Raw genomic sequence first — 26,481 nt, 5'->3', positions numbered from 1 at the left:
TACAACATGAAACCGTTTTTGAGCTTCCAGACTTCATTTAATCCAAAAATACCAAAATCGTGACTCACAAATTATCACCAGTTACAACTCGTGCAGCCCTTACTGGTAAGGAGTACATGCCAGTTTAGCACCGCAGCTAACCCTAACCCCAACAAAACATGATGGACACACATTCAAGTAAGGAGCCCATTGAGCAAGATGTGATACTTCCGCGGGAATAACACCTCCTCTAAATCTGTCAAGCCAGATTATCTTGAAGGTCAATCCCTTTGACTAGCCTATGTATTAGCTTTATCAGTCCCATAGTTAGAGGGGAGAAATGGCATCACAACTCAAAGATCTCTTCCTCTCGATCTATTAGTTTCTTAGAGCATCTGGTGATAGTTAGGGGCACAGCCCCAAGTACTGCTTGCTGGTGTATTCTTGAAGCTGAAGTTGCACTTCGGGACCTTGTGAGTCTGCGGTCTGGTGCTCTGCTGGAACAAGCTGCTTCCAGAGAGGCAAATCTGTGATGAAGAAAAGAGACAGTCACAGAAACAGTCCATTAAAGTCACTGATATTTGGCAAGGAAAAGCTTAATACTATTCACAGCACATGATCGTCTGATTATTTATTTATTTTTTGAATTTACATGTCTTCTCTTAAAACAGTTCAAACCATAATGCTTAAGAATACAGAATATGTGGAATAACACTTATTGCTACCTTTTTTCTCCTTCTAGACATTTTTTGACAGCGGCCTGCTTAGACTGGTTAATCCTTCTGTCCATCCTTTTCAAGAAATCCATTGGCGAAAGTTCTTCTTCAAGGCAATCCTCCTTTACAGAGTTTCTCACTGGCTTCAGATGTTGGTCAGAGTTGCAAATGGTGTCCTTTGCCTGGTTCAAATTCTCCTCAGCTAAACCTGGTCCATTGTAAGAGCCAGGTGCCAAAAAAACTGGGATAGACAGAGATGTCTTTAAGAATATTGAGTCATTGGTGTAAAGCCTATTTGCTCTTTTAATGTCTTCCATCTGTAAGAGAGAACATAGTTCCAGGTAAGGTTACAACGTTGTGGGAAAGCCAGGTCCCATATAATTCCAAGGCACACTAAAGACAACCAAAAGGTAACTACATTAATTAAATAATCTAGCACTAATTAGCGTTGCTAACTAAGCTTTATACTTACAGATACTCCATATTTCAAGGAAAGTCCTTGCAATGTCTCCCCTGGTTGGACTAGATGTTCAATTCGTCTTTGGCGAAGTGGAGAAAGAGAAGACTTAACCAGACTACCATACGACCTAGTGCGGGAACACCGTAGTCCACTCGTAGGTAGGGGAGCACATTCATTGACACGGGAAGACATAGCTAGACTTTACATGAAACATATGGTGTGGTGGTTTCAGCCTTCTGCAAATCCCTTGCGTCCATCAAGATCCGTCAGCTGCTTTGTCATGCAAACGGAGGTTAGCAAGCTAATCTAACTAGAGACGTAGCTAAACGTAATAGCCTAGCAATAGTTCTAAACTATTCGTCTCTGTCACATAGCTAGAGCTAGCAATAATACCGCACCGCGTTAGCATTCGTCTAACTAACTTCTTGGTATTTCGACTTCGGACAGTTTAACACGCTGAACTACTAGTACTTCACTGATTATCTCAATAAACTAGGCTTGCTCGCAAGCATGTTACCATCAAATGTGAACGAAATTCTCTAAGGTTGGCTACGGAATAAGGTGTTGTGTATTATATATCTCAATGGCAATCTTCATGTTATTCTAAAAACAAACAAGGAAGTTCAACGATTGACGAATTCGTCTCATGCTTAGCATGCTCCAACTCTATGGCATGCTCACTGTGATTAGACCCCATATCCCACAATTCTTTCTTCAAAAACCCGGAAATAAACATTAACACGTTCACTGTAGTCTGTCAGTCTGTTAGAGCTAACGCTACATAAAGCGTAGCCTATAAACATGTCTTTCAAACGAGAAGGCAATGACTCAAGTCAACTGAATATTCTGAAGGTACTGTATGTGGTTTTCACATAGTCTAATCATTTAAAACGTTTTCTACTCTACGGCTAGCTAATTGTCAGCATATTTTACTTGTTTGTTCAGCTTTGTAGCTAGAGAGTATTAGCCACTTACCTAGCTGGGAAGTCTAATTTGCCTGGTCTGTATCCAAACGATTACTTTCCAGAAACGACGTGTTGCAGATCTCCTATCTAACTTTATTCCAGAAGACGAAGCAGCCTTGTTGAAAAATGGAAGGTGGGGAGTATATTGCGGCGTGTTAGCTCGATGCTTAGACCATGAAGCCTGCATGCATGTGTAGTGTGATAATTTATCAATGATTCTCAATTTCCTTTTCAGATACACTTGCCTTGTGTGCTCCTACCGTCCTGTTTTTGATACAGTTGACATGCTAACAGTACACCGGAAGGGTAAACGGCATCTTGAAGGTGAGAGAGACGGCAAAACATTTTTCATTGTTAAGTAACAGGATACTACTATCTGTGGAGATTTAACTTGCTTACACAGTACATATTTTTCAGGAATTAAGTGGTATTATGGACAGAAAAAACTACTGCAAAATGAAATAGCAAAAAGGCAGCATCAGGACTATATTCTAGCTGAGGACAGTAGACAGGTAAAACTTGGATAGTTTTTTCTTGTATAGGAGTCAACAGCCCACTATCATTGTAAGGCATTAGTTTGTGATTTTGTTGTTCCCAGGAACCTTCCTGTTTAGCCCCCCTTCTGACACAGACACGCAAGATTGCCCATCATGCCTTACTGAAAACTGCACCCTACAACAGTTGCCATAAAAAGACCAGGTATGGTGATTACAAATTTTACACACCGGTGTACTACTCTGGTTCACTTTCAAAAGTCAAACTGTGCAGAAAACAATTGTTAAAATATTTATTTCCAGCACAAAGTCTGAAAAAGGGCCAGCAAATTCAGGCTCTGAGATTAATATCAGCCCTTCCAGCACAACATCATCACCTCAGCACCAAACAATAGAGCAACCCTCAATTAATGCAGCCTACAGCACACCAACAGGTACTGTCTACAGTAGGGCTGCCTAACCCTGTTCCTGTAGAGCTGCTTGACCTGTAGCTTTTCATGCAAACCCTAATAGGACACACAGGATTCTAATAATTAGATGAAGTACAAACTGAAACATGTTTGCTTCAACAGGGGTTGGAGTGAAAATGTACAGGAGGATATTATAGATCTCCAGAAGCAGGATTGGACAGCCCCTGGTCTACAGCATGATTGTTTTGGGAACCTGGTTATATCAATGCATGAGTGTATTCATGAATGTTCACAAATTCTTTAGTTGGACCATTGTTATGTATTTCAACAGTTAATCAGGGATTGTGTCCATCTGAGAGGAAAAATGAGTCGAAGACATCAGATCCAACAGTGTCCCATGAGTCTGAACAATTAACAGCCCAGAGAAGACGAGAGTTGGAGCATTATCTAAAGTTGAAAAGGTACTGCTTACAGTGTTCTGGTCATGAATTCAAGTCAAGCTTTTTACCGTGTTTATGATTTTCTTCCTTTACTTGTAAATCACACCACTAGGTGTCAGTATAGCCTTTCTTAGTATTCATCCCTATTCCTTTTCTACCATTCTTTATTCTGTATCATCAACAGTGCAGGGTGGCTGCAGGATCGAAGTGGTCAGTGGGTGAAGGATGAGAATGTGGAGTTTGATTCAGATGAAGAGGAACCTGCTCCTGTACCGTCTTCCCCCGGTGACTCAACCAATAACAGACCAGACGACCAGCCTTGACATTACCGTTAGTGATTCCAAAAGCCCATTGGAGGGAAAATCAGCTAAAACTACTGTGTTTTTTAAATAATATATGACCAGAAGATGATAAAAAACAACAACAACCATTTTTGTATTGACCCTAGAAAATAAACTGTTGTAAAGTGTTAACAAAGATTGTTGCAAGATGATCACAGTGACTTTCCACCTGGCAAACACTGTTGCCACCTGCCAGCAACTATTTTCAGTCCCTTTTGTGTCCTACTCTTTCTCCTATTGTATTTTGTCCCAACACCTTCAAACTACGCCCCCTGTCAGTTAGCTATAAATCAGCTAGTCATCAGATGGCCAATATAGTTGCTAATTTAGGTTGTGGAGCCACCGGTTAACATTTTTCGGAAGGTTATTACTCATATCACCAGTTGGTTTGAATTCGATATCCCTGGGTTCAGTTAGGGTTGTGTGGACTTCACATAAGTTAGAAATTGATAATGTGTCAAAGTCGCTCTGTCCTTTTGGAACTCAGCATGTGATTGTCTCAGGATGTAGAATAATGTCTTATTGATCTGTTATCTGTCTAAGCTAACTTTTATGAATGGGTTGGTTTAAAAAACAAAAAACAGGATGGTGTAAACTTTTTAAGCAAATACTGTGAATGATTGTTAATGACTGATGTATCTTTGGACATGCACAAACTGACTGGTTTGTGTGTGGTATAAATCAATACAATTACCTTTGATTTTCTAATACTCTCCATATATGATTGCTAACCAGAAACTTTGAACTTACCTGAAACGGATCGTTCCCGGGCACCTCTCAGCTGGGTAGTTGATAAAGTAGGTCAAGCACAACATAGTCTGCATGTTATCCTGCATTTAGTCTCCATAAATATACCTGTTTTTTCCTGTGCTACAATTATCAAAGGAAAAATACCTCCTAAAATAAATTATGGTATGGCAATACTGAACTTAAATCATTGAACACTGGTTTCTATGCCAAGTGTCACCATGTAAACAAGACAATGCAACCATGATCCATGCAAGACTGCATGTGAAAATCATCTGCCGCTTGCATAAAGAAGGATGTTCTTGAAAGTCAAATGTTCAAAGCCTGTGGATTCCTTTAGGACTGTGAAAATCCTCAAAGGTTAGCAGCTGTTTCTTCATGAGTTCATCATTTTTATGTTGGCAACTTGCGCATGTCCCTCACTGCTCCAGAGCTGTGAAAAGTTGTTACATATATTTGGAACTGGGAAACTCAAGCCCAGAGGACTGAGTTACATAGACAGGACAGTGGCTTGGGGGTATATGGTGAGAGGGTTGTAAAAATAGGTCAGGTGCTGGGGGTGCACACCAGGAGGACTGAGGAAATTAAGAGTGAACTGATTTAGAGGTAAAGGGATTACAACAAATTAACTTTGATTTTTTCAGGCCCATAAGTACCATACTTGAGATCTTACATCGTTTTCCTTCTGAACCAAAAATGTTAAACAAAGAAGGTATCATTTTGTTTTGGAACAGATAAACAAGAAATGTATAGATGGTTTGGCAGTGGTTTGTTATATGTTTATGAAGCCATGCAGTCAGACCACATTATTCAAACTTTTTATTTAAAGTATTTACATATTTTGTCATCTATTTATAGCACCACATTATGTGCAAGAATTAAGGAAATCTGTTGGTTTTTGTTGGATGTCGTTATTGCATGCTCTGGAAGCAGAAAAGACACATCACATTTAGATGAACTGTACATGCTTTATGATTGAGTTTAATGTTCTACAGAATGCAGTTAATGTAGAAGGAAAAAAATAATATTTGGCTCTTCTCGATGTTGTTTATAAGTTGTGTAGCTATAATCCAAGCATGTGATGAGGACTTTTGTGAGCTTCGTTGCACCCCACTGTCAAAGCTAGCACAAGGATGTCAAGGGCAGTCTTTCACAGTCAGAATCTCCAAGGGCTGAATTTATAGCCAAGAGAAAGAGGGGGATGTTGTTCCTCTTCCTTCATCCTACTCTCTGTTGGCGAACTGGATGGAAGAGAGAGAAATACCAGGTGGCTGACTGTCACCCAAGAGCTGTGACACCACACTAACACATTATCACAAACTTTACTGATGGTCACTAACATTGACTTCTAAGTAAGAGTATACGGTTATCATAACATTCTATTCCTACTTCATGTCCTTGTACACCATATTTACAAAACAAATTCAACTTTGAAATCAACATGCTTATACTTGGATTGGCAACATTTTATGTTGAATCAGAATGATTGACTTTCTCAGCTGTAAATCACTTCCCAGATACAGTGCTATCAATAATATTGTACTTCTGTGGACACAATTGGAATGCTTCGAAGTGTAGTCCTGACAATCGTTTAAAGGTTTATGTGTGAATTCCTCTACACTCACGGATGTCGTTGTTCCTGGTGACAGCCATGCCTGCTCTGGCGCGGGGCCCCTGCTGGGTGAAATGATATCCAAACTTAATGATGCTGGAGTTGTTCTCCAACATGGTGGCTATCTCCATCTCCACTGAGTCTCCCAGTTTCTGTCTCTGTTGATGGATAAGGAAAGCAAAATTGAGTGAATTGGTTAAAACAGCTGAGCAGAACATATCTAATCGAAAACTGTCACGACATGGATATCTAAAGTAGGTAATGAAATTCATTAGCAATCAGTTGTTACAAATTACTAAATGATGTGTAACTCATGTTATGATATAAGTAAGTAGATGTAAGTCTACTTACAAGTTACAAGTAGATGTAAGATGTAAGTCCATAAAGTAAAATGGGATATCTGACCTGGTTATCTATCTTGAGCTCCAGTAGTGTTGTATTGTTGGCCAGGGCCTTGACAATAGCCATCATACCCTCTCCAGTGATAAAGTTGGACTCAATGTTAAGACTCTGAAGGGTAGTGTTGTCATGAAGCATCTCAGCAACAGCCTGAACCGCACACACACAAACATACAAGAAGAAACTGATTTCAGGAAGCTCTTTCTAAACTTTCATGAAAAGGGGAGCACCGGTAGTAGCTACAGAGGTATGTCTGTTATGTCCATTATTTATAGCCTTTTATTCAGTAAAGTTAATTTATTATGATATCACACCTGATGAACAGAAAACTTACATAGGCCACAGGGTCATTGCTACGAGTAGCAGCAATGCTCAGTGTCTCCACAGAAGAGTTTTGTTTCATCGCCTCAAAGATCTCTTTCAATGTGGGAATGGGTATGTCCTAAACAAGAAAAGTGGATAGTCAGTACTTTCAAAGGCTCTCAGTTCATTCAAAGCTCAAACCGAATCTACCCCCTCACTGGAACTGTAGTATCGACACCAGTCTACTCCTTCAAGAAGATTTATAAACCAAAGTTGTGTGATCCCAATACTGTGTGAAACCACTGCCCTTACCTTGATGTTGTTGAGGTTGACTTCTGTCAGGCTTCTGTCATTTTTCTGGATACTCCGCAAGGTGCCCTCTACATCGGTGGTGTTGGGGGGCTCTTCCGGGAAGATCTTGAACGGGTCTGGTTTAACTACGCCTGGAGGTACCAGAGTACCACAGGTGAGGGAGCTGTGCAGTAAGCTACTATGGTGGGGTATTCATAATCAAGGTCCATGAAGAAATGCGAAGAATCCATACCATTATGTCTACATTAGAATGTGGGCATTAATGCTATCATCGTCCTTGGATTAATTAATGCACTAAAATTCTAGTAGATTGTTATTATATCACAATTAAAAAACTCAAGCCTACTGCTAACATTGTCTAGATATTTTAAAGAAAGACTGGTTGAATATTTCCCACATACTGTTGATTCCCTCTGTGTTGGCGATGGTGCCTGTCGTGCCCAGGGCATCGTAGTACTGCTTGTTACTCATCAATGTGTACATTCCCAGGATGGCTGAAAAGACATTGTTGAGGAGACTGTTAGTTAGCAAAACTATAGTATAAGTATTTATTTAGAAATGTACATGTAGAATTCATAAAGGACATACTGTAGCTAGGAAACAGTAAAGGAGTAGTACAAAGAATTCCATGTACTTCTTACTGCTTATGTACTCCTGCTTCTTCTTGCTCATATGTTTGTGTCGTTTATGTTTTTAAATGTCCATTGTGTTGAGATTATAGATGTATTATTTGTCCAAGTTTTTCTGCTGCTGTAACAGCCAAATTTGCCCTCCTGGGAATCAATCAAATCAATAAAATTTCAGGCTGTTAAAATGTTAAGACACCCAGCAATTATGTGAGGGATGTAGAAAAGCCCAGTGTTTTTCTTGTTGATAATGGTTCAACACTAAATGATGGATTGTCTTGCTTCTTGTTTGAGTTCATATATAGGCACAGAGAAACACTGTATGGTACAGTGGCATTCTACTAGCTAGGGCATCAGAACTTTGAATAACAAAATCGACAATGTGTTTGAGCTGGGACAGCTCAGCTATGTTTCCTTTTGCAAGATGGGGCAAATCACAATGGCCTTCTAAAAAATTTGCAGTGTAGTTTTAAGTAGATTTGTTGCTTCTGCGAGTGTTACGATTCACCAGCAGGAGGCAGTGCTTCAAATGCCTTCTCTTCTTTTGGTTGCAGCCGGCCCATCTCCACCAAACTGTGTCACACACCAACTGCTGCGACAGCATACCCCCAACAGCCCCCTGACCTGGAGCATGAAACTCTGGGAATGGCCTTGTGACGATAGAGAGATGCAGAGACAGCTGCTTGCAGCAAGGAGCCAACGGCACCATATCAGTTCTGAGCAGCCTTGGTCAATGTTAGCTTCATAGTGCAACATGCTGCCCTCTCGCCCCTCTCCCGGGATAAATAGAGTTAAGGAAAAAGCTTCCCTTCCTGTTGAGCTGGCCAGCCTGTCCATCATGGATTACACACACTCTTCGTTTTATATTCTCACACTGTGTCTACATCTTTCGTTCTGTCTCTCTCTCTTTCTATATCTCTGTGTCTCTCTCTTTCTTTGACATACATATATACACCACACACACACAAACACACACACACATGTCTCCCACTGACACCAAAACAAAAGATTGACAGAGGCTAACGAAGTTCTAATCCCCATCTAGGCTCCCTCCATGGTTAAAACTGTGGACTCAGTGAGAGGGCTGACAGACTAATCTATCTGGCCTAGACTCCCCCAAACCCCCACTGTCACTTTCTGGGTGACTGTCCAATGCATGCTTAAGAACACCCTACAGGAAACTACAACTTTACACAGGAACACAAGAAAACATAACAGAATAAGAATTTTGGAACAATTTACTTTTTAGATATTGTTTTTGTTTGTGCCATAGCTAAAAATAAGTCTGCATTTCTTATACAGTTTGTGTGAAATCCATGGATTTATACAGTACAGTACAATACTATAAATATTTCCATGGAAGCATCAGCTTACTGCTAATACACCGACTTCCTGTTAATGCATTGACTTTATTAGGACTTTTTGTAAATAACAGTGTGGGCCAAAAAACTAACAGTACATCGGTGAAGTCCACCAAGACAAAAAAAATACCTTGGGGGAGAAACATATAAAAAAAACTCCAACATGCTAACTTAATACATAATCCCGCAATAACATTTTGCAGATCAATTGCCTCAGCAAATAAACACAAAAATGGTTGGTCCAAATGAGTGTGCAGTTGTTCATTGCCACAGTGTCTGGTTAAAATTGATACAGTATCTGTCCCCAACATTCAACTCATTAACCCCCTTCCCCCCCTTCTCCTTCTTCCTCCCTTCCCACTCCACCCTGCCTTTGGTGGACCTATGCAGGCCTATTTTGGTATTGTTGAGTGTGGGGAATTGGAACCCCCATGATGCCATGCCCCACATCCCATGGTTCCATGTTTGTCTTTAAGTGGGGGGTGTTTCATCCAACTACAATGTGTTATGTGAACCCAACACTGATCTAACTAAATATTGCCACATAATGTGCCAACAAAAACAATGGAATAAAATGGACCAGTAGCACAATCATGTCATTGGGCCACAACACAAAAGCTATCGTCATAGTAACTCCAAGCCTGCATGAAAGAATAGACCTCCAGGAAAGGAAATCCAAGATTACAGCTTAATGGCCGCGTCATATTAATTTGGACCACAAGCATGTACTCACTTGTCAAAGAAAAAATGCATTTACTTGAATCGATAAATATTGAGTCTCCAGTTTCGATGAAAGAAATGTGTGTGTGTTTGTCTCACCTGCGATGTCACACATCTCGGCATCAGTGGCATTCTTCAGAGCCTCCTCCAGCTCTGGTTCTAGGGTGATCTGTTCACTATCAGGGATTTTTCCTGAACCTGGCTTAGGCACAAAGGTCTTCCCTGGATAAATATAGGGAGACAGAAAGGGGCAGAGAGGGGAGAACTAAAGATGTAGTCTTCAGACCAAAAACCTTAATAATGGTGAGTTCTCACCAGTTTCCTTCCAGTAACATTTGCATGGCAACACATGGACACACAAAGATTGTATGCTCAATATGAGTTTGTTTTCTGCATGCTGCCATAAATCTATGCATATTGAGTATTTAGAGTGCAGATGTCCCTTCAAGAGTTTTCAAAAGGTTGCTGAAGCTCAGTTAACTACCTTTCTTCTCTCCAGTGAAGGGCACTAGGTCGTCCCTGTCTGCATGCTCCAGAGCCTGCTTCTCCAGGTGGTCCATCAGGGCGTCACGGTCAAACTGTCCTGTCGGGTTTTTCTTAGTCTGGTCACGCTGGCGGTAGCCGGCTGGCAGCATGGCGTTCTGAGGGAGGGCAGAGGTGATGTTTATGTGGCAGAGACAAGTACAGATTGTTCTCGCTGGTCTTCCTACGTGTTTTATCTGGCTGTACTGAAAGCAACCATGGCAACCTAGATGGCTGTAGTCTTGAGAAATACAATAAAAAATTAAGCTGCCACTTTTTTCCAAAGCGATTTAAAACAGTGGTTAATGTGGTGGTGGTTAAATCCCTCTGGATAGACATTTTGTCTTTATATGTTATCGTCCCAGTTGAGGTAAAGTACAGTACACAGTTATGGTACTCTACCTGTTTTAAACTTTGGCATTTGTGTGTCAATGAACCCCAACCCAAATGTGATGTGTATTCTTTCTCCATCCCCTACTACTGGAGACTACAGCCCCAGTATCCCTGGGTGTTCCTCCTTATCCAGGCTTGTACCTCTGGATCCAAATCCTGTAGTTCAAACTCCAGTTGCTCCAGCTCCTGTGGGCTGAGGCCCTTGAGGAGCGCATCCTCGTCTATGTCCCGGGGGTCCGACATGTCTGCAGACTGGTGGGGGCCTCCTACGGCTCTCTCTCATACACACACACACTCACACACTGCTCCACACACCACTGTTGAAGAGGGCACTGTCTGCGAAAGGGGACAGAGAAAAAAGAGGGTATGAGTTTAGATATTATGAAGATAATATCCAATTTGACTTAACTGACTTTGACTTGTTTATTGAGACAGCTCACTGCTTAATGGCTCTACACAAGATATCGTAGTTTCACTTATCAACACGAAATGCACAATGGACTGTATTCAACACTAATGTACATGTGCCAAAGCTGAACTGGAATCAGATCACAGATTCACACATCTTACATGCTAACTTCAACGCGCCATGACAAACAAAGTGACAGAGAGAAAGAGAATTAATTCAGGCAATTGGGTGAAGGTAGGAAAACGAAAGAGAAGCAGCAAGAGAGAGAAAGAGAGAGCTAGTTCTTTGCTATTCTTAGTTCCAGTGCAGTGAGCAACAGGTTTAGAGTTACAGAGCAGAGACGTGAGAAGGGAAGGAGTGGGGTGGAAAGGGTGTTTCCTTTTTTATCACTGACTGACACTCATACAGTATATTAGATCCCACCCCTGAAAAGCCACAAAACCTAACGCTGAATGACCACAGATAGAGTACCAACACACTGGTACAACAAACTGGTCTGTAGTACATTTTCAGCAGTAGTGGTGGAAAAACGAGAAACAATGACTATATTAAGCCTGGGCGCCCACAAGAGGAAATGCCATAACAATTGAATACCTTAGGCAAAGTAGATGACTCACTGTGTGAGTAATGTAGCATCGTATAAGAGGTCAAATCCATTTGAATGTTCAGCCAAAATTCCATTCCAACTTGGTCAAAACAATTTTTTTTCTTCTCCAAAATCAATCATATCAAGTAATGAAAACAAGAGAAACCCCTAACTTTCTGTTTCTGTGATTCAGAATCAGCATACAGTAAATGATGAATAACCTGGTAAAAAGTAAATAGATGATGAGAAACTGCGTGGAAGTAAGTAACTCATCAGGTGTGTCGAATCTTTAATACCACCAGGGACAATAATAATGTACCCACACATTTTAATAGCAATGTCAATGTCACATTTCCTTCACCAAGGTCCACTGAAAGTGATACGCCCTTAGCCTTCATGTCAACAAGGTGAATGTATCCACCGATCAGGTTACAATGGCAATGTTTATTAGTAGACACACACATAGCTTGTGACTAGATGAAAGGCACATGTACACAGTCTTTGACTATGGATTTATAACATAAACTAAATACAATGACTGTATAGTAGAGTAATGTACCCGTAAAGTCAGGTGGCTGAGCGGTTAGGGAATCAGGCTAGTAATCAAAAGGTTGCTGGTTCAGTTCCCGGCTGTGCCAAATGACGTTGGGTCCTTGGGCAAGGCACTTCACCCTACTTGCCTCGGGGGAATGTCCCTGTACTTACTGTACGTCACTCTGGATAAGAACGTCTGCTAAATGACTAAATGTAAATGTAAACAATGTGCTACGGATCACAATGCCATTTTATACAATGTCTGAAATTGAAATGTTCATCTTGACAGGAAGTGCCTGCGTGGTGTGTGTGCATGTCTGTGTTTTTTACAATCTTAGTGTTCCATGGACACCATGACATTTGCACAGTGGTGCTCTAATGTGTAAAGCCAACAACTTATACACTGGATCAAACAGCTGATTGTTTGGGAAAGATAGAGGAGATAAGAACAGAAGGTGCAGAATACCCGAGTCACACTTTAGGTTCATGTCAGATGCCATTCTGAAGTGTCTGAATACTTTAAACTTGCTTATAAGTAAAGGAGTAACCATAGTAACCATTCTCAGCCTTTTCCCTTTCCCCTCTACCTTGCCAGAGGTGCTTTAGGACAAGCTTTCCAACCCATTTCAATTAACTTGTGGAGATCTCACTGGACAAAAAAAAGAATCATATTGATGCAGCCCCTAAGTCTGGGGTTTTGTTTACATGAATATGGTGACTTTGTGAGTTTCATAATATCCATGCCCTGGAGATCAGATGACAAGGCCCAAATGGCCTTTCAATTAACAGCAACCAACTACATGATAATGAATCATAACAAAATGGCCATGATAATTGTAATCATATTTGTGCATGCCCATTCCATACATGAATTGAAATAAGTCTAATTATAAGTTAATGTAAGAGTTGTGATTTGGAATATACCACGTATACAAGATAAATGACCTAGGGCCAGTTTCCCAAAGATGAATATAAACCTAATCCTAGACTAAAAACGTTTTCAATGGAGATCTTCATTGAACTTTTCACTTACTTCAGGACTAGGCTTAATCCATGTCTGTGAAACTGGGCCCTAGAGTTCAACTGTCATGGTTTGACTTGCAGTAACATTGTAAATAGGATGTCTCATATTCCATGAAACAACAGATTGGATGCTAATGAATGCACACCTGTCTATAGAATTCCCATGGGTTTTTATGGGAAACAAAACAATGTGGGGACAGATGGCTGACCAGTGAGGGAGTCGGGGCTAGTAATCAGAAGGTTGCCGGATCGATTCCCCGCCGTACCAAATGACGTTGTGTCCTTGGGCAAGGCACTTCACCCTACTTGCCTTGGGGGGAATGTTCCTGTACTTACTGTAAGTCGCTCTGGATAAGAGCGTCTGCTAAATGACTAAATGTAAATGTAATGTGAGAATGGAAGACCTTACAAACTAGCTGGGTCAGATTGTGTCTTTCCACAAGCATTATCCACAAATGTGAGTTAACAACCAAACCATTACAGGAGAGGCATTTATTAGCTGGCTCCTCTCCCTCGCATTCTCCATTTCCTAAAGGAAAATGGTGGTAAGACATTTTAATCCATGAGATAAAAATGGAAATACCTGTTGACACAGAAGGGAATCTGTATAAAATAAAATGGATTTATCTCAAGTCTTGTAGTCCCTCTTTTGCACAGTTCTGATATTAATGGAACATGTTTTGTCACATACTGTACAACATGTTTTTGTCAACAATTACTGTCCAGACTGAAACTCTTAGGTACTCTCAACATATTCAGATGTAAAGTGATTTTTCCAAGTCTCTCGAGTACAAGGGACTTTGTACAATCCATAGTCTTGTTCACATCTGGCAAGACTCAATATGATCTAACTGCATTACGCAATTCAGGTCAAGGTGAGAGTCTAACACACTACCTGTATGACAGGCAACATGGCGTGTAGAAAGAACATTAGAAACGGTGTCCAAAGTGCCCAAAGCTGTGACTCACTTTGTCCGGCTGGCAGATCAGGAGATCTCACACCATTTGCAGGTCGGCTCCTTCAGTCCTTACCACTGAAGTGTAAAATTCCAAATCAACCCTAGCTTAATTTTAGCTTCACAAGTCAGCTTCTTGCAATGGCGTAAATCTTCTTTGGCTTGGGTTGCACTCTCAACCCAGCCCAAGAGTGCCATTTGGAGGACTAAGAATGTTTATTCCAAAATTACTGTATGGTGTTGTTCATTGTGAAGGGGTTTCAAAGGAATGAATGGGAAGAGCTTGCCGATGAACATTGTAATTCATATAAATGGTTGGTGTAAATATGTAGGCCTAGGTCACAAAAGTAGTGTATAGAGTAGCCTACATGGACTAAAGTGAAATGAAGAAATCTTCCCATAGCATTTAGTGTTTATCGTGAAATTACAAAATGTACCGACAATATTTTAAGGGGAGTACATTTGTGGAATGGTACTTCATGACATAAAAAGATAATTAAGTTGTTTCAATTTCATATTCCTACAGAGCAAAACATTGTGAATGAGAAGCAAATGATATGCTAACAGTATCTACATGCAAAACATCTACCCTCTACACATCAATACACCGGCATAGCAAGTTCCTTCCATGCGCCGCTAAGTTACTGTAACTAAACAACGGGACTTTACTCCCTCCCCCACTTCTAATTCTATAGTCCCCCTGAGTCAACATCACAAAAAGCCCCATGATGAATTAAGTGCAAAGCATTGGACAGCTATTAGATGACTTAACCCCAACATGCCTAAAAAATAGTTTCATTTGAGTGACAATATTTTAGTTTAGGTACCCCTGTGGCGCCCCTCATTGGAAATGCCCCAGTGAAATGTCAACTCTTGGGCAACGTTAGCCTGGGCAATAATAGAACAAAAAGGATTTGGTCTGGGTAGATGCATACCCATCTGTCAATGCAATTTATCAAACACACGTGAACACAGAGCAACATTGCATTCAATTTAAAATATAGTTGATTTCCACTACAATGCAATACAATTGTTCATGGTACATAAATGAATCTGCTCATCACGTGTTCAAATACACATGCTTTTGCCACATGTCACTCATGCACGGTGGCACATTTGGTAACCTGTTGCCCCAAGCAGACAGCCAGAGAGAGAGAGAGAAAGAAAGAGAGAGAGAGATTAAACACGGAGATCCCCTTGCCAGCAGTATTACACTAGTTCAGAGAGAGAAACAGCCTCTCACCTACCTTCACAAAGTAGCAGTGGAGCCCCTCGGCAAGGCAAAGCCCACAGTAGAAACCAGATAATGTTGTTTCTCTTTTTTCTCTCTCCCCCTCCGGCTGTTTTTCTTTTTTTTCTATCTCCCCCTCCCCTTATGTCTCTCTCTCTCTTCCTCTCTCTGTCCCTTTCCTTGTGTCTCTCTTTCTCTCTCTCTCTTCCTCTCTCTGTCCCTCTCCTTATGCCTCTCTCTCTCGTCCTCTCTCTGTCCCTCTCCTTATGTCTCTCTCTCTCGTCCTCTCTCTGTCCCTCTCCTTATGTCTCTCTCTCTCTTCCTTTCTCTGTCCCTCTCCCTGTCTCTGGTGTGCCAGGCTTCTAGGCTGCGATGCCGAGACACGGATACTGGCAGCGTTTTGAGAGGTCAGCATTTTATTATTTGGGCTTTGCAAGAGTGACTGTGAATCACTGGAGAGTGGGGGTGGGTGTAGGGAGTGATGGGACCATCCATGTGCTCATCAGGATTCAAACTGCCATCAGGGAATGGAACTGCTGTAAGGAAACGATGACACCTAGTGGTCGTCATTTGAATGAATCTGACCATTTGACTGTCTGACCCATGGTTACAGATACGCTACTGAATGTCTATGTCATGATATTGGTCATTGGAACCATGCTTTTCCTATCTCCCTAACTTTACTCCTGTTTTCTTTCTCTGATAAATTCATGCCTGATCTGAGTTCTTGGATGATTTGTAGACAGCACTGCCTTTGGGTTTCTATAGTTATCACTTCCTTTGCTTAGTCCAACCCCCTCTTTGTATCTGAAACTTCTCCGGTGTTCTACAACACAGTCAATGTGTCCTTCTTTCTTCAGGATTATGTGACACTTAGTTTAGTTGGATAGTTCCCAGCAGATTTTCTGTGGATGCAAAAAATATAAAACAATACCATTTTGAAAGCATTTCTTATCATATGCAACAGGTCAGGAGCAATAGCTGAAGATAAGGCTTGAGCAAGGCTTGTTTTATAGTTTGCAATGCTATAATGAAGCTAAGGGATAGGCAATTTGATATAATTTTAACAGTTGATAGGAAGTTCCTTAAACCTCAATAGCAAAAAGGCTCCTTTCATAAATGGTGTGGTTTTCATTTTAAATCACATGTTTTTTGTGGTGACATCCAATACATCCGCATGCTTCTGTATTACAATTTAGTCCCTCCAGGAGGCGGCAAATCTCCATTCAGGATCTGGGTTCTCTCTGTTAGATCAACACCATTGTGGCAATAATGAAACATGCACACCTCTTGTGCTCTGTATATTACAACACATTAATTATTCAAGCATGCATTAGGCTAGTTAACTAACCAACCTAACGTTATTGTCACATGATGAAACATTGCTGTGTTACACAATATGCTACGTATGCTTGAAAAATGAAAGAAATCTATGATCAATTCAGATTAAATCTTTTGTAAAACTTTAGTTTTGATTCTGTATTTTGTATCAGTATCAGTTTGTATCAGTATTTTGTATCTGTATCAGTTTGAGATACATTTTGACTCAATCAAAGTTTGACTCAATCAGTTAAGTGGCACTGGGTATATTTTGACATAGCACCAACCAATGTGCTTACTGTAACAGACAAAAAGCCCAGTAGCCTACACAGTGTTTCTTGTCACAACTGATTTCAGTGGGCGCATGTTAAAACTCATTCAAAAAAACTTAAACAACAAATACCTAAATCACTTTTTCTGCCAGTCATTGCCCATAAAGTGACGTGGTGACAAATAGAGAGATAAAGAGACAATAAAAGTAATGTGCGAAGAGAGAAAGAGAGAGAGAGAGAGGGAGGAAGAGAGAGAGAGATTAACATGGTCAACAGGAAAACCCCATAAAATGAAACTCTTTCGTACTCCTACTTCATCATAAACCTTCTTTACTGTATCAAATACTGTATTGGGGACCACAACATGAGCTGGCATCGCTTGTGACAGAAGTTTCTGGTCCCTGTTTTGTGAATAGTTACGTATGCAGAAAATGTTGAATTGACGTGCACAGAATAGTTTTTTTGCCACCTGGAAAAAATGTGTAATAGACATTAAAACACAATAGACTTCCTTATTTAAGGTCTCTTGCGTCACTAAAAAGCTTCCAAACAGGAAATTAACCAAATAAACGTAATTCTCAATTTGGCCACCAGATGGGCTCGCTCTTCAAAACGAGGAACAAGTTAAGCTGAAAGACAAAAGGTCTTTGTTGCAAATATGTCTATTCTCAGAGTTTACACATACAGAAAGTGCTCGGAGCACGAGAGTTTACAGCAAACAAAAATCTGTTTAGGTGACTCCTATTCAGTTTGGGTTCAGGAACACCTGAAACTGTAAGATCCAATCATGTGTCAGAAACTACAAGCACATTCAATAGAATGTAATAGTCTTTCTTATTGATAGCTCGGAAGTACTACAAAGTTAGCTCGATTAAAACTTGTATGTGTGTTCTCTTTGGTACTATAAAAGGTCATGGCATGTTTGCTGTTGCTGTCTCACGATTACCTTACTGTATCAAGTTATTGTGTCAGGAAGGCAAGATCTGTAGTCTCTGGTGTTGTGTTATGTCTGTCGAGTTATCATTTGGGCAATTTAAGTAGATTTTTCTGGATTCATGTTAATCACAATTATTATATTGATGAAAATTGAACAATTATCAGATACATTTTAACAGATGAATACATTTTAATTTTGAACAGCATGCATGACTCGGCCGTCCCATTGACTCATTCTGCCATCCACAAGGTTGTTTCTTATCTTAACTAGCTAGTTGTCACCAAGTATGGACTATTCAACTCTTCATGTTGTGAGATGACATATTATTGTATCTACATCGTATCTTGAATCTATGGGAGTGAGAGGTTCTTTGTCAGTATAACGCCCCAGTGGGGAGGTGAGTTAGGGTGATCAGTGATACTGGATGGTAGGTTGGAATGGAATGAATACACACACCCACCATGCCTGTCATTGTTCAAATGTCTTAAAACTCAGATGAGTGATGTATTTTCTCTCTCCACCCAAAGTACTGCAGTCATATCTAATACATGGTTCAGTTGGGTGAGGCATGAAACAGGTAGCATTAAGGTATGCAGCTCATTTGACAAACAGGCTAAATATGCAACCCGTGCTAAGTTATATTTGACACAATAGTTTATTAAAAGTCTACTCTGGTAAATACAAATGTAGTCACGTTAATGAGAATTGGAAAGGTCTAATGCATTTTTTGTATATTTGAAATGACCTTATTACCACTGTTTTTCTCTGTGCTTGTAAATATGTATAAACCTGAATGGGGGGAAAGTTGAATGGAGGCCGAGGTATGTGCTACGTGTGAGCAAAGTCCCAGCGTTCATGGTCACATGGCAGATCGCATTTCCTTTGTCCCTGAACCTCACAGGCTGCTTTGTCTGTGAGAGGGGATCCAATTTCCCTTTGCGTTTCATGTCTCCTCCTACCACATTGCTCCCCCTCTCTTTTTCTCTCACTCCCTCACTCCCCTTCTTTCAGTTTTCCCCTCTCATTGCCTTGCTCTCCATTGAAGCAGTGCAGACACAATACAGCATCTGCCAGGGCTCTCAATCTCGATGATACGTGTAAATATACCATGAACCTATACCCTGATGAGGAACTTGTCTAACTACATGCTCTTATTGTTCTTCCCTTTGGGACTCTTTTGGTTTTCACAATGTATGCTTCATGATGGCTACCCGCAATGTTTGGCGCTATCTCGTTGTTATGATCAGTGACCTTTGCACTTTTTAAAACTCTCTCTTGGAAGTCGCTTTGGATAAAAGCATCTGCTGAATGCATATATGTGAATGTAAGTAATAAAACAAACATATGTATCCCAATACAAAGTTACAGCAAGAGTGGTTTGGGTATGTTTTATTGTTTACATTAAATCTGTGACCTGAATCTCCATACTCCCAGGATAATCCCAGGATCTGGGCATCTCGTAATTTATACTGAAAAACAACATGTGGTATGTGAAGCATCCCCCCTTAAAAGATGCCTTTGATGGTATTGTTGTGTGGACGTCTTCTTGTAGGCCGGCAGGGGCCGTAGTTGAGGGTCTGCCTGGCAGACTGGGGTCAGGGGCCTTTTCCCGCACACAGTCATCATTGAAAGCAAAACAAGAAGCCCCCCCCCCCCCCCCGTGTCCTTCCTCCAGCCAAGCTGATGTCAAGGGTTTGGAATGTGGAAAACAGAATGTACTGGGGGGGCCTTGTTCTCATCGACTGAATAGTCCTTGGGCTGGAATCCAAACCACATGCCACACAGAGAGGCGAAAGCAGGGGAATATGGGGGGGAATGAGAAAAGTCCAAGAAAAGGGAGTATGCTAGAAGTATACAGAAAAATTGGTAGTTTGGGAGAAGGAGAATCATGTCAAACTAAATTGATGAAGCAGAGTTGAGAACAGATATCACATTCTATCTCTGTAATTAGATATTAAAAGTGAAAGAGAAAGAACCAGTGAAAACAAAAAGGGGAGGGAAAACAAGATGATGGCATTTCCCAAATCACAATGAGCAAGATAGATCAATGTTTGTACAATTAAACTGATTCAGAAAAGCCCCAAAAGTCCGCCAGAGGTTTCTGGTCAAAACTAAATAACAAAGGGTGTTCAGGAAAGACATTACTAACCCTAATGAACAACAGGAAAATTAAAATGAAATGGCTTATTCTCATGTGTTGACAACACAACAAAACATAATTATGTAATGAACATCCATCATGTCCAAAACTACCCTGACAACATTTACTTACAAAGTGTGTTCCTGTGTCTTCTAATCTTCAGCCTGAGACAAACTGTCAGAAATTTAATTTCAGAAGGCTTCATACAGTGTTCTGTGGCAGCAGAACAGAATCACATGGGGATTAGGTGAAAAAAGGTTCAGGTGACAGTGAGGGTTTTTAGGGGGTTACATAAAGACTGCTAACATAAAAAATGATGTGTTGTAATGTTGTTTTGGTGTGTCACTGGTATGTCGCCATCATCCTTAAAGATCTAGTCTGGCCAGGATGAACGACCGTTGTTACTAGTCCTTGTTATTTTAACATTTCGTAACGTCTGTTGAGCTCTTTGCCTAAAGTGAGTCTATGTTGCAAGTCAGGACATGCTCCAGTCCCAGCCCAAACCAAGCTTTAGTTCTGAACACGACGTTCCTTGTCCATTGACTGACGTAACTGTTCCATTCAATACACGCACAACAAGCTGAATCCTGCATGCTTATTCCAGTCGTCATACTGCATGTTCTCACTGTCATGCCTCATCCCAGCTGATCTCAAGATCCACTCCTTGGATCAAAATGTTCTCATGGGTCATACAAAACAGCTTGATTGTATAACCACATAGATTGGTATGCATGCTCACCAAACTTGTCTGCAGTGATGTTATGTACACTTTTATACATGCCATAACTACATTATGTACAGTACTTTTACATCAGATGTTTTTTTGGAAAGGAGGTTTAGTTTTCTTCTCTTGCAAAATAGTCTAGGGAATTTACCAAAATACCAAAGAAAATCCCCTTTAATCTTCTTGACAGCCTCAGACATTTTGGATAACATATCACACCCACGGTCACCCGTGTTAAAGTAGAAAAAGCTTCTTCAAGACTTTTACTGAACAATTGTTAATTGTCAAACAAGCAACTTGTGGGTCTAATACATATCTTAGGGGGAGGTGCATCAAGCATCAACAAGTACATTTCAACTTGTAGTGAAGAAATAACATGTTTGAAATACTTGAGACAAGGAAGGAACACAATCTGATTATTAGACAATGCCGCAATGCCATTCCTTTCCTGATAGTGCTTTCCTTCACATTACTGGAAGTGGTCATGTTTGTGCAGGGTTGGGTAAACTTGTGACTTAACTAAGGTGTGTGCTGCATTGTTTAATTGCTCACAGAACATGTGAGCATGTCTTTATCAAGCCCAAGTTGTTTTAATGGTCATCTCTCACATGCCACACCAACATCTTAGACTTTGCCCATTGTGAGGTGTGAGGCAGAACTTAATATAAGGTGTTTTGAACAGACAAGAATGAACACAAACTCACACACATAACTGACTGTATAAAATATGCTATCCTGGCAAATTCATGCATGTTCAGTGTTCTTTATAAACTGAGACCTTTGCCCAAGTCTAGACATCGGTCAGAGGTCAGTCTGCACATAACTGTCTTGTGAAAACTTGTGATGGTACATTGAAATGATGCAGCCCTCTTTTGAATCATTGTCTTTATTCACAAATAACCTTTCAGATATTTCTCTATCCATCGCCTTACTGCAGAGCGATTTACAGCCATAATCCATGGCCCAGCTACTGTAAACACTTTAAATCTGGCTGTGTGTCAACGCCAATGACAGGATGAGAACAGGGTAAACGACTGTTCCCAGAGCCAAATACTGGCAAGCTGAGTCCTTATACTGTAGTTCACAGCCTAAACTGAATTCCAGGTTTATTTAGTTCTATGAGGAAGTATACAGGCACCTACCATGAAGATCTTGAATGACAGATTCATGATTTTCACACATGATAGTGTATTGTAGTCAAGTCCTTCTTGAAACCAACATTCTGGAATAAAAAAGTGTTTATTTGTTTTGTCTTCATTTTATTTAACTTTGATGCTTTTTGATACCACATAAAATATGTATTCACCACATTTCACCAATCTCACTCTGGCAGTAGGCTTTTAGGTACTTACCTCATCAGCAAACAAAACGTTGTCTTGCTCTCTCATATTAATGTTTTGCTTATGCTACCCCCCACTACTTTTTGAAAATATTTCAGTTTCTTTTGGCCAGTGTACAGCAAGATTTTGAATCCTTTCCTGAAACTGAGTAGTCATTGGTGAGAAAGTAGTCATCGGACATGCAGTGAAGATAATAAAATAGAGGTGGGAAAAAAGTACATTACAACCAAATTCTAATGTTTTCAGATGAACTCCCATGGGTGTTTGTTTGAGAAAACATGAATAGTCACCTTACACCATTTTGTTAGCATGAAGACAATCAAACCATCCCAAAGCCTTTTGATTAGATTTGCTACACCTCAAGCAATTAAAGGCCTGTTCTTTTCTCCCGGTATTCTAACCTGTTTACGCTCTACTCTCTCACAGACAGCTGATGGTGCTGTTCTTAACAGTGCTTACAAAGCATAAGTCTTTCATCTTCTTGCGTGGGAATGTTATTGGTTCAGTTCACCTGTAACTGAATATGACCTAAGCCTCACTGTGAAATCCTCCTGTTATGTGCCAGGAAACAGAAAATGTGACTGCCTCTCCCCTAAACTGGAAACAAAACAAACTGGAATAACCAAAGGCGTGTGATTACAGTTGAACAGGTTGGATCTTGACAGAGGGCAAAGTGTACTGCCTCAGACTGGTATTCATGTGATTAGAAATTTCCTTAGAAGTGGTTTTGATGCATGGGAGATGGGCCAATCCATTTAATATATTGGCCTACTGGTATGCAATGTAAACTTCCTTATCATGTTGGTAAACTATGAAAAGGGACACTGGATAGGCTATTGGTACTAGTGTAAATACTAACAGGTATATGAGTTTCAAGGAAAAGACAGCTTTTGAGCCTGTCCCAGGGTTTCTCTGGAAGGAAACCAACAACATCAGGTGGGAAAGGTACTGAATAAACTGGATAGTTAGAAAGAGGAAGAAAGAGAGTCGATGTCTACTGTCAAAATCATTTTAACTTGTCAGGACTGGTAAGTCAGCTGAGCAGGAAAAGAATTCCAGTGTTATAAAACAACAACAAAGAAATGCTAAAGATTAAAAAAATAAACAACAGTGTCAAATGAGACATTTTGGTTGTTAAATATACTGTTTTCAAAGATTGCTTTCTAAATATGACCTGACCAAGATCATTCTAAACTGCTTTTACATAAAATATGTGGAATTTTAATATGATTGATGTTAGTGTTACAAATGACAATACTATATTCACAAAGGTGGAAAGCTTCATGAAAATCAACAGATTCCCATCCCAACCAGGATACCTTAAAAGAAGTACGTTTGAAGGTAAACCATAAAGGCCTTAATTTCCACGGAAACTATTTAGTGTCGGTCTCTGTTAAGTCTGAATGCTGAAGTGTTCGAAACTAGAGAAACTGTGTGGGCGGGTTAAAGAATTTGCCGAACCCAGAGAGCCAAGAGATTTTCTGTAAACGTAGACATAAATTTCCCAGTCTAAAGATGCAAAACACCACAGAGCAGCCTTTAATAAAGCCACTTACTGAGTGGGAGTTGAATACAAATGTATCCAAAACACTGTGGTTAACCCTATGTTAACACCTACCTAGGAAAGCTCTTTGGTGAAACAGTCATACAGGAAATAATGAAAAAACAGATCTTGGGGTTTACGTTTTTTCTAAAAAGGAATCTAGAATATAAAATCTTATCATAAAAAAACTGTAATTATTTACAGCTTAATCAAAACATAATGGTTTCCCATCATAAAGTGTGGTTATCAAAACACCTTCCCCACCACTGTGTTTGTTGTTTGTTCCTTTGACCTTTAAGAATTCCTGGCTGTCTTGGTGAAAATCAATGAATCATATCTCTATTTCAGATCTAGAAATATTCATCATGATAGTATCTCTTCTACTGGCTGAGAAAGGAGTGAAAAGAGTTAATTAAACATGTGATAAAAAAAATATTTTGAACCCATGCCTTTGATATTTTTATAGTAGAAGAGTACTCCAGCTCCACCTCTTAACATGTGAAATATGCTTCAATATGTTGTGCCCTGTTGTCAGTGCCTCATGTACAGTAGCAGAGAGAACCAACATGGTTTAACTTATTAACAGACACTGGGAAGGCTGGCGTAAACATGCTCACAATAATCATGTGCAGATGGCACATGCAGATCATTAACATAAACATTGGCCAGAAAAGGAAATACTCAAATAAAGGAGACAAGGAGTGATAAAAGTCATAAACATGCACATATTTGCAAACTATAGGACAGGCTGGTTAAAGCTTAATCCCCCAATATAATCCTCTAGCACCAAGGACAAAACAGCAAAGTGTAAAACTGCCATATGCACATAGATCTACACCTTAAATCATATAAACTCCACATGGTAGGTGTGGAATACTTGACCAATACATCAAGACAAGCCACTGCTCTGAACATCAGATAATTGGGTACTTCCAGACTGTGTTGTTGGTCCCATATCTCAATTGGGCTAATAAAAGGTATGATGGGGTTGAAAGGAGTAATGTTATGTAACTAATTGTCAAACAATAATAGGCAGTGGCATTCTCTTTCTGTGTCCTTCAGGTAAGTCAGTGTCAGTAACTGTGTTGCTTCCTCGTTGGTTCTCACGTGTAGTCTTTGTTTTCCTTCTCGGTTTATTTTCACTAGTGCGTTCTCTATGGTAGGCAGGTGTATCGGTGTTAAAATGGCTGCCATGCAAATTAAAATAGGCTAAACACAAATATTGGCTCATGCAGGTACAAGCAGTCCAGATACCATACACATACTCAAGCCACCTCAAGGAAAAACTTGAGCTTTGCACAAACTTTACACCATTTCTACATGCTGGGGGAACCTGTGCACTATGCAACCGAAATGTTAATAGTTGATGTGACTTATTTTTTTATCTTTTATTCTAAAAGATAGGGGTTTACAACACATTTCTCCAATTGACGTGTCCGAAATTGTGAAATCCAAAGGTATTTGTAAATTCATGAAGTGGATGTGCAAAATGTACATGACTTGAAGTAACATGCATGTGACCAAGCACTAAAAATAACTGTAGTTACTATATTCAGCATGAACAATGTTTGACCACATCAAGTTAGTTTCCATATCACAGTTTTTAGACATTTTACTGTCATAGATAGGCCCACCCCCAGAGTTATATGGATTTTGATCCCAACAACCAGTTTTATGGCCTGGATAACACAAGTTATATTTTAGATTTGACAATTTATGTTGCTTTTGTTTAAACGTTTCTCAAGCATTTGATGTTTGGACATCTGATTAGCAGTTTTTCATCCTATGACATCCTATTCTTTATTATGTCTATGGGAGTGGCTGCCTGGAGCTGATAGGTGGACGCTTCGTCGAAAAGCACCGGATGCATCGCTTTTTGGAAAATAAACAGAGCTCAGTTGTTGAAAATAGTTAAACCATAGAGTTAATATAACTAGAGTAAGCTAGTTCCAAGCATCTTTCTAGCATCTTCCAAGATGGCGTCCCCATTCATTTCTATAAAAAGTGCTCAGTGGCGCAGTGAGGCAAGCGAGATCGCGAGACTGGACGCGGCCATCTTTCCACTTCCGTGTCTTCCTGTCTAACTTTAAACAGTGGCTCTTTTTTTCCTTAGCTCCGAGAGCTCATCGGCTATCGGCTCTCGGCCAATTTGAACTTTTGTGCTCGTGCCCTGTTAGTATCCGCCAGCACATTTGCAGGCAACTTTCATTGACTAAGCAAATAAATGGGTTTCTAGTTTACCCATTTCGGATTGATTTCAAACTTAGCAAAAATCGGGAAAAAATTTTCTATGAAAAAGCTAGTAGTATGAGCCAGGTTCGAGAATCAAACAAAAATTATTGGGGAAGATAGTTTTGTAAATGTTGAATGGAGTTAATAGAATAAAAACGACCGGAAGAGTCGGAAACCTAACCGTACATGCAATACCACCTACATCCACCGGGGCCGTTGCTTCAAGCCGAGGGGCGAGGGGTGGGGGCTTGAGTTAAACTTTTGACCAAGCGGAACTGCGTCACCGCCCTTTTTCTGATAAGACAATCATAAGGAAGATAAGCTGAGCGTTCCGTCAAAGTAGCCTACCTCTCGATAAATTAAACAAATCGTTGAGCGCAACTTTGTCAAGGGATATTGTCATGGAAACGTTCGTATCACGTGACTGAACTCTA

At 40.2% G+C, this 26,481-nt stretch overlaps 3 protein-coding genes across 6 annotated transcripts; 1 reads left to right on the top strand and 2 right to left on the bottom strand.

Moving 5' to 3' along the window:
* Positions 1-15: 15 nt before the first annotated feature.
* On the bottom strand, positions 16-2,220 carry lysmd1 (LysM, putative peptidoglycan-binding, domain containing 1). 2 transcript variants are annotated; one of them, XM_047028072.1, is made up of 4 exons: positions 2,131-2,220; positions 1,168-1,425; positions 705-1,012; positions 16-506 (listed from the first exon to the last, which is right to left on the bottom strand). In XM_047028072.1, the coding sequence occupies exons 2-4, from the start codon at positions 1,345-1,347 to the stop codon at positions 326-328; spliced, it is 669 nt and encodes a 222-aa protein (XP_046884028.1). In that variant the 5' UTR covers positions 1,348-1,425; positions 2,131-2,220; the 3' UTR covers positions 16-325. The 2 variants fall into 2 exon arrangements, with proteins under 2 accessions (XP_046884028.1, XP_046884020.1); XM_047028064.1 differs by lacking the exon at positions 2,131-2,220 and having other exon boundaries at positions 1,168-1,833.
* scnm1 (sodium channel modifier 1) lies at positions 1,866-5,367 on the top strand. Its single transcript, XM_047028053.1, has 8 exons — positions 1,866-2,007; positions 2,183-2,253; positions 2,356-2,444; positions 2,538-2,632; positions 2,719-2,819; positions 2,918-3,048; positions 3,356-3,485; positions 3,649-5,367. Exons 1-8 carry the CDS (start codon positions 1,957-1,959, stop codon positions 3,785-3,787), a joined length of 807 nt encoding a protein of 268 aa, XP_046884009.1. The 5' UTR covers positions 1,866-1,956; the 3' UTR covers positions 3,788-5,367.
* A 133-nt stretch (positions 5,368-5,500) lies between these two features.
* Positions 5,501-15,689, bottom strand: tmod4 (tropomodulin 4 (muscle)). 3 transcript variants are annotated; one of them, XM_047028032.1, is made up of 10 exons: positions 15,556-15,689; positions 10,942-11,136; positions 10,370-10,526; positions 9,985-10,107; positions 7,580-7,672; positions 7,179-7,309; positions 6,898-7,005; positions 6,570-6,713; positions 6,178-6,322; positions 5,501-5,793 (listed from the first exon to the last, which is right to left on the bottom strand). In XM_047028032.1, the coding sequence occupies exons 2-10, from the start codon at positions 11,041-11,043 to the stop codon at positions 5,771-5,773; spliced, it is 1,026 nt and encodes a 341-aa protein (XP_046883988.1). In that variant the 5' UTR covers positions 11,044-11,136; positions 15,556-15,689; the 3' UTR covers positions 5,501-5,770. The 3 variants fall into 3 exon arrangements, with proteins under 3 accessions (XP_046883988.1, XP_046883980.1, XP_046883997.1); XM_047028024.1 differs by lacking the exon at positions 15,556-15,689 and adding an exon at positions 14,322-14,406; XM_047028041.1 differs by lacking the exon at positions 15,556-15,689 and adding an exon at positions 11,371-11,477.
* Between the last annotated feature and the right edge of the window lie 10,792 nt (positions 15,690-26,481).

This window comes from Hypomesus transpacificus, chromosome 2 (genome assembly GCF_021917145.1).
Source record: "Hypomesus transpacificus isolate Combined female chromosome 2, fHypTra1, whole genome shotgun sequence".
NCBI lineage: Eukaryota > Metazoa > Chordata > Actinopteri > Osmeriformes > Osmeridae > Hypomesus > Hypomesus transpacificus.
This window is presented reverse-complemented; position numbering and strand designations above follow the sequence as displayed.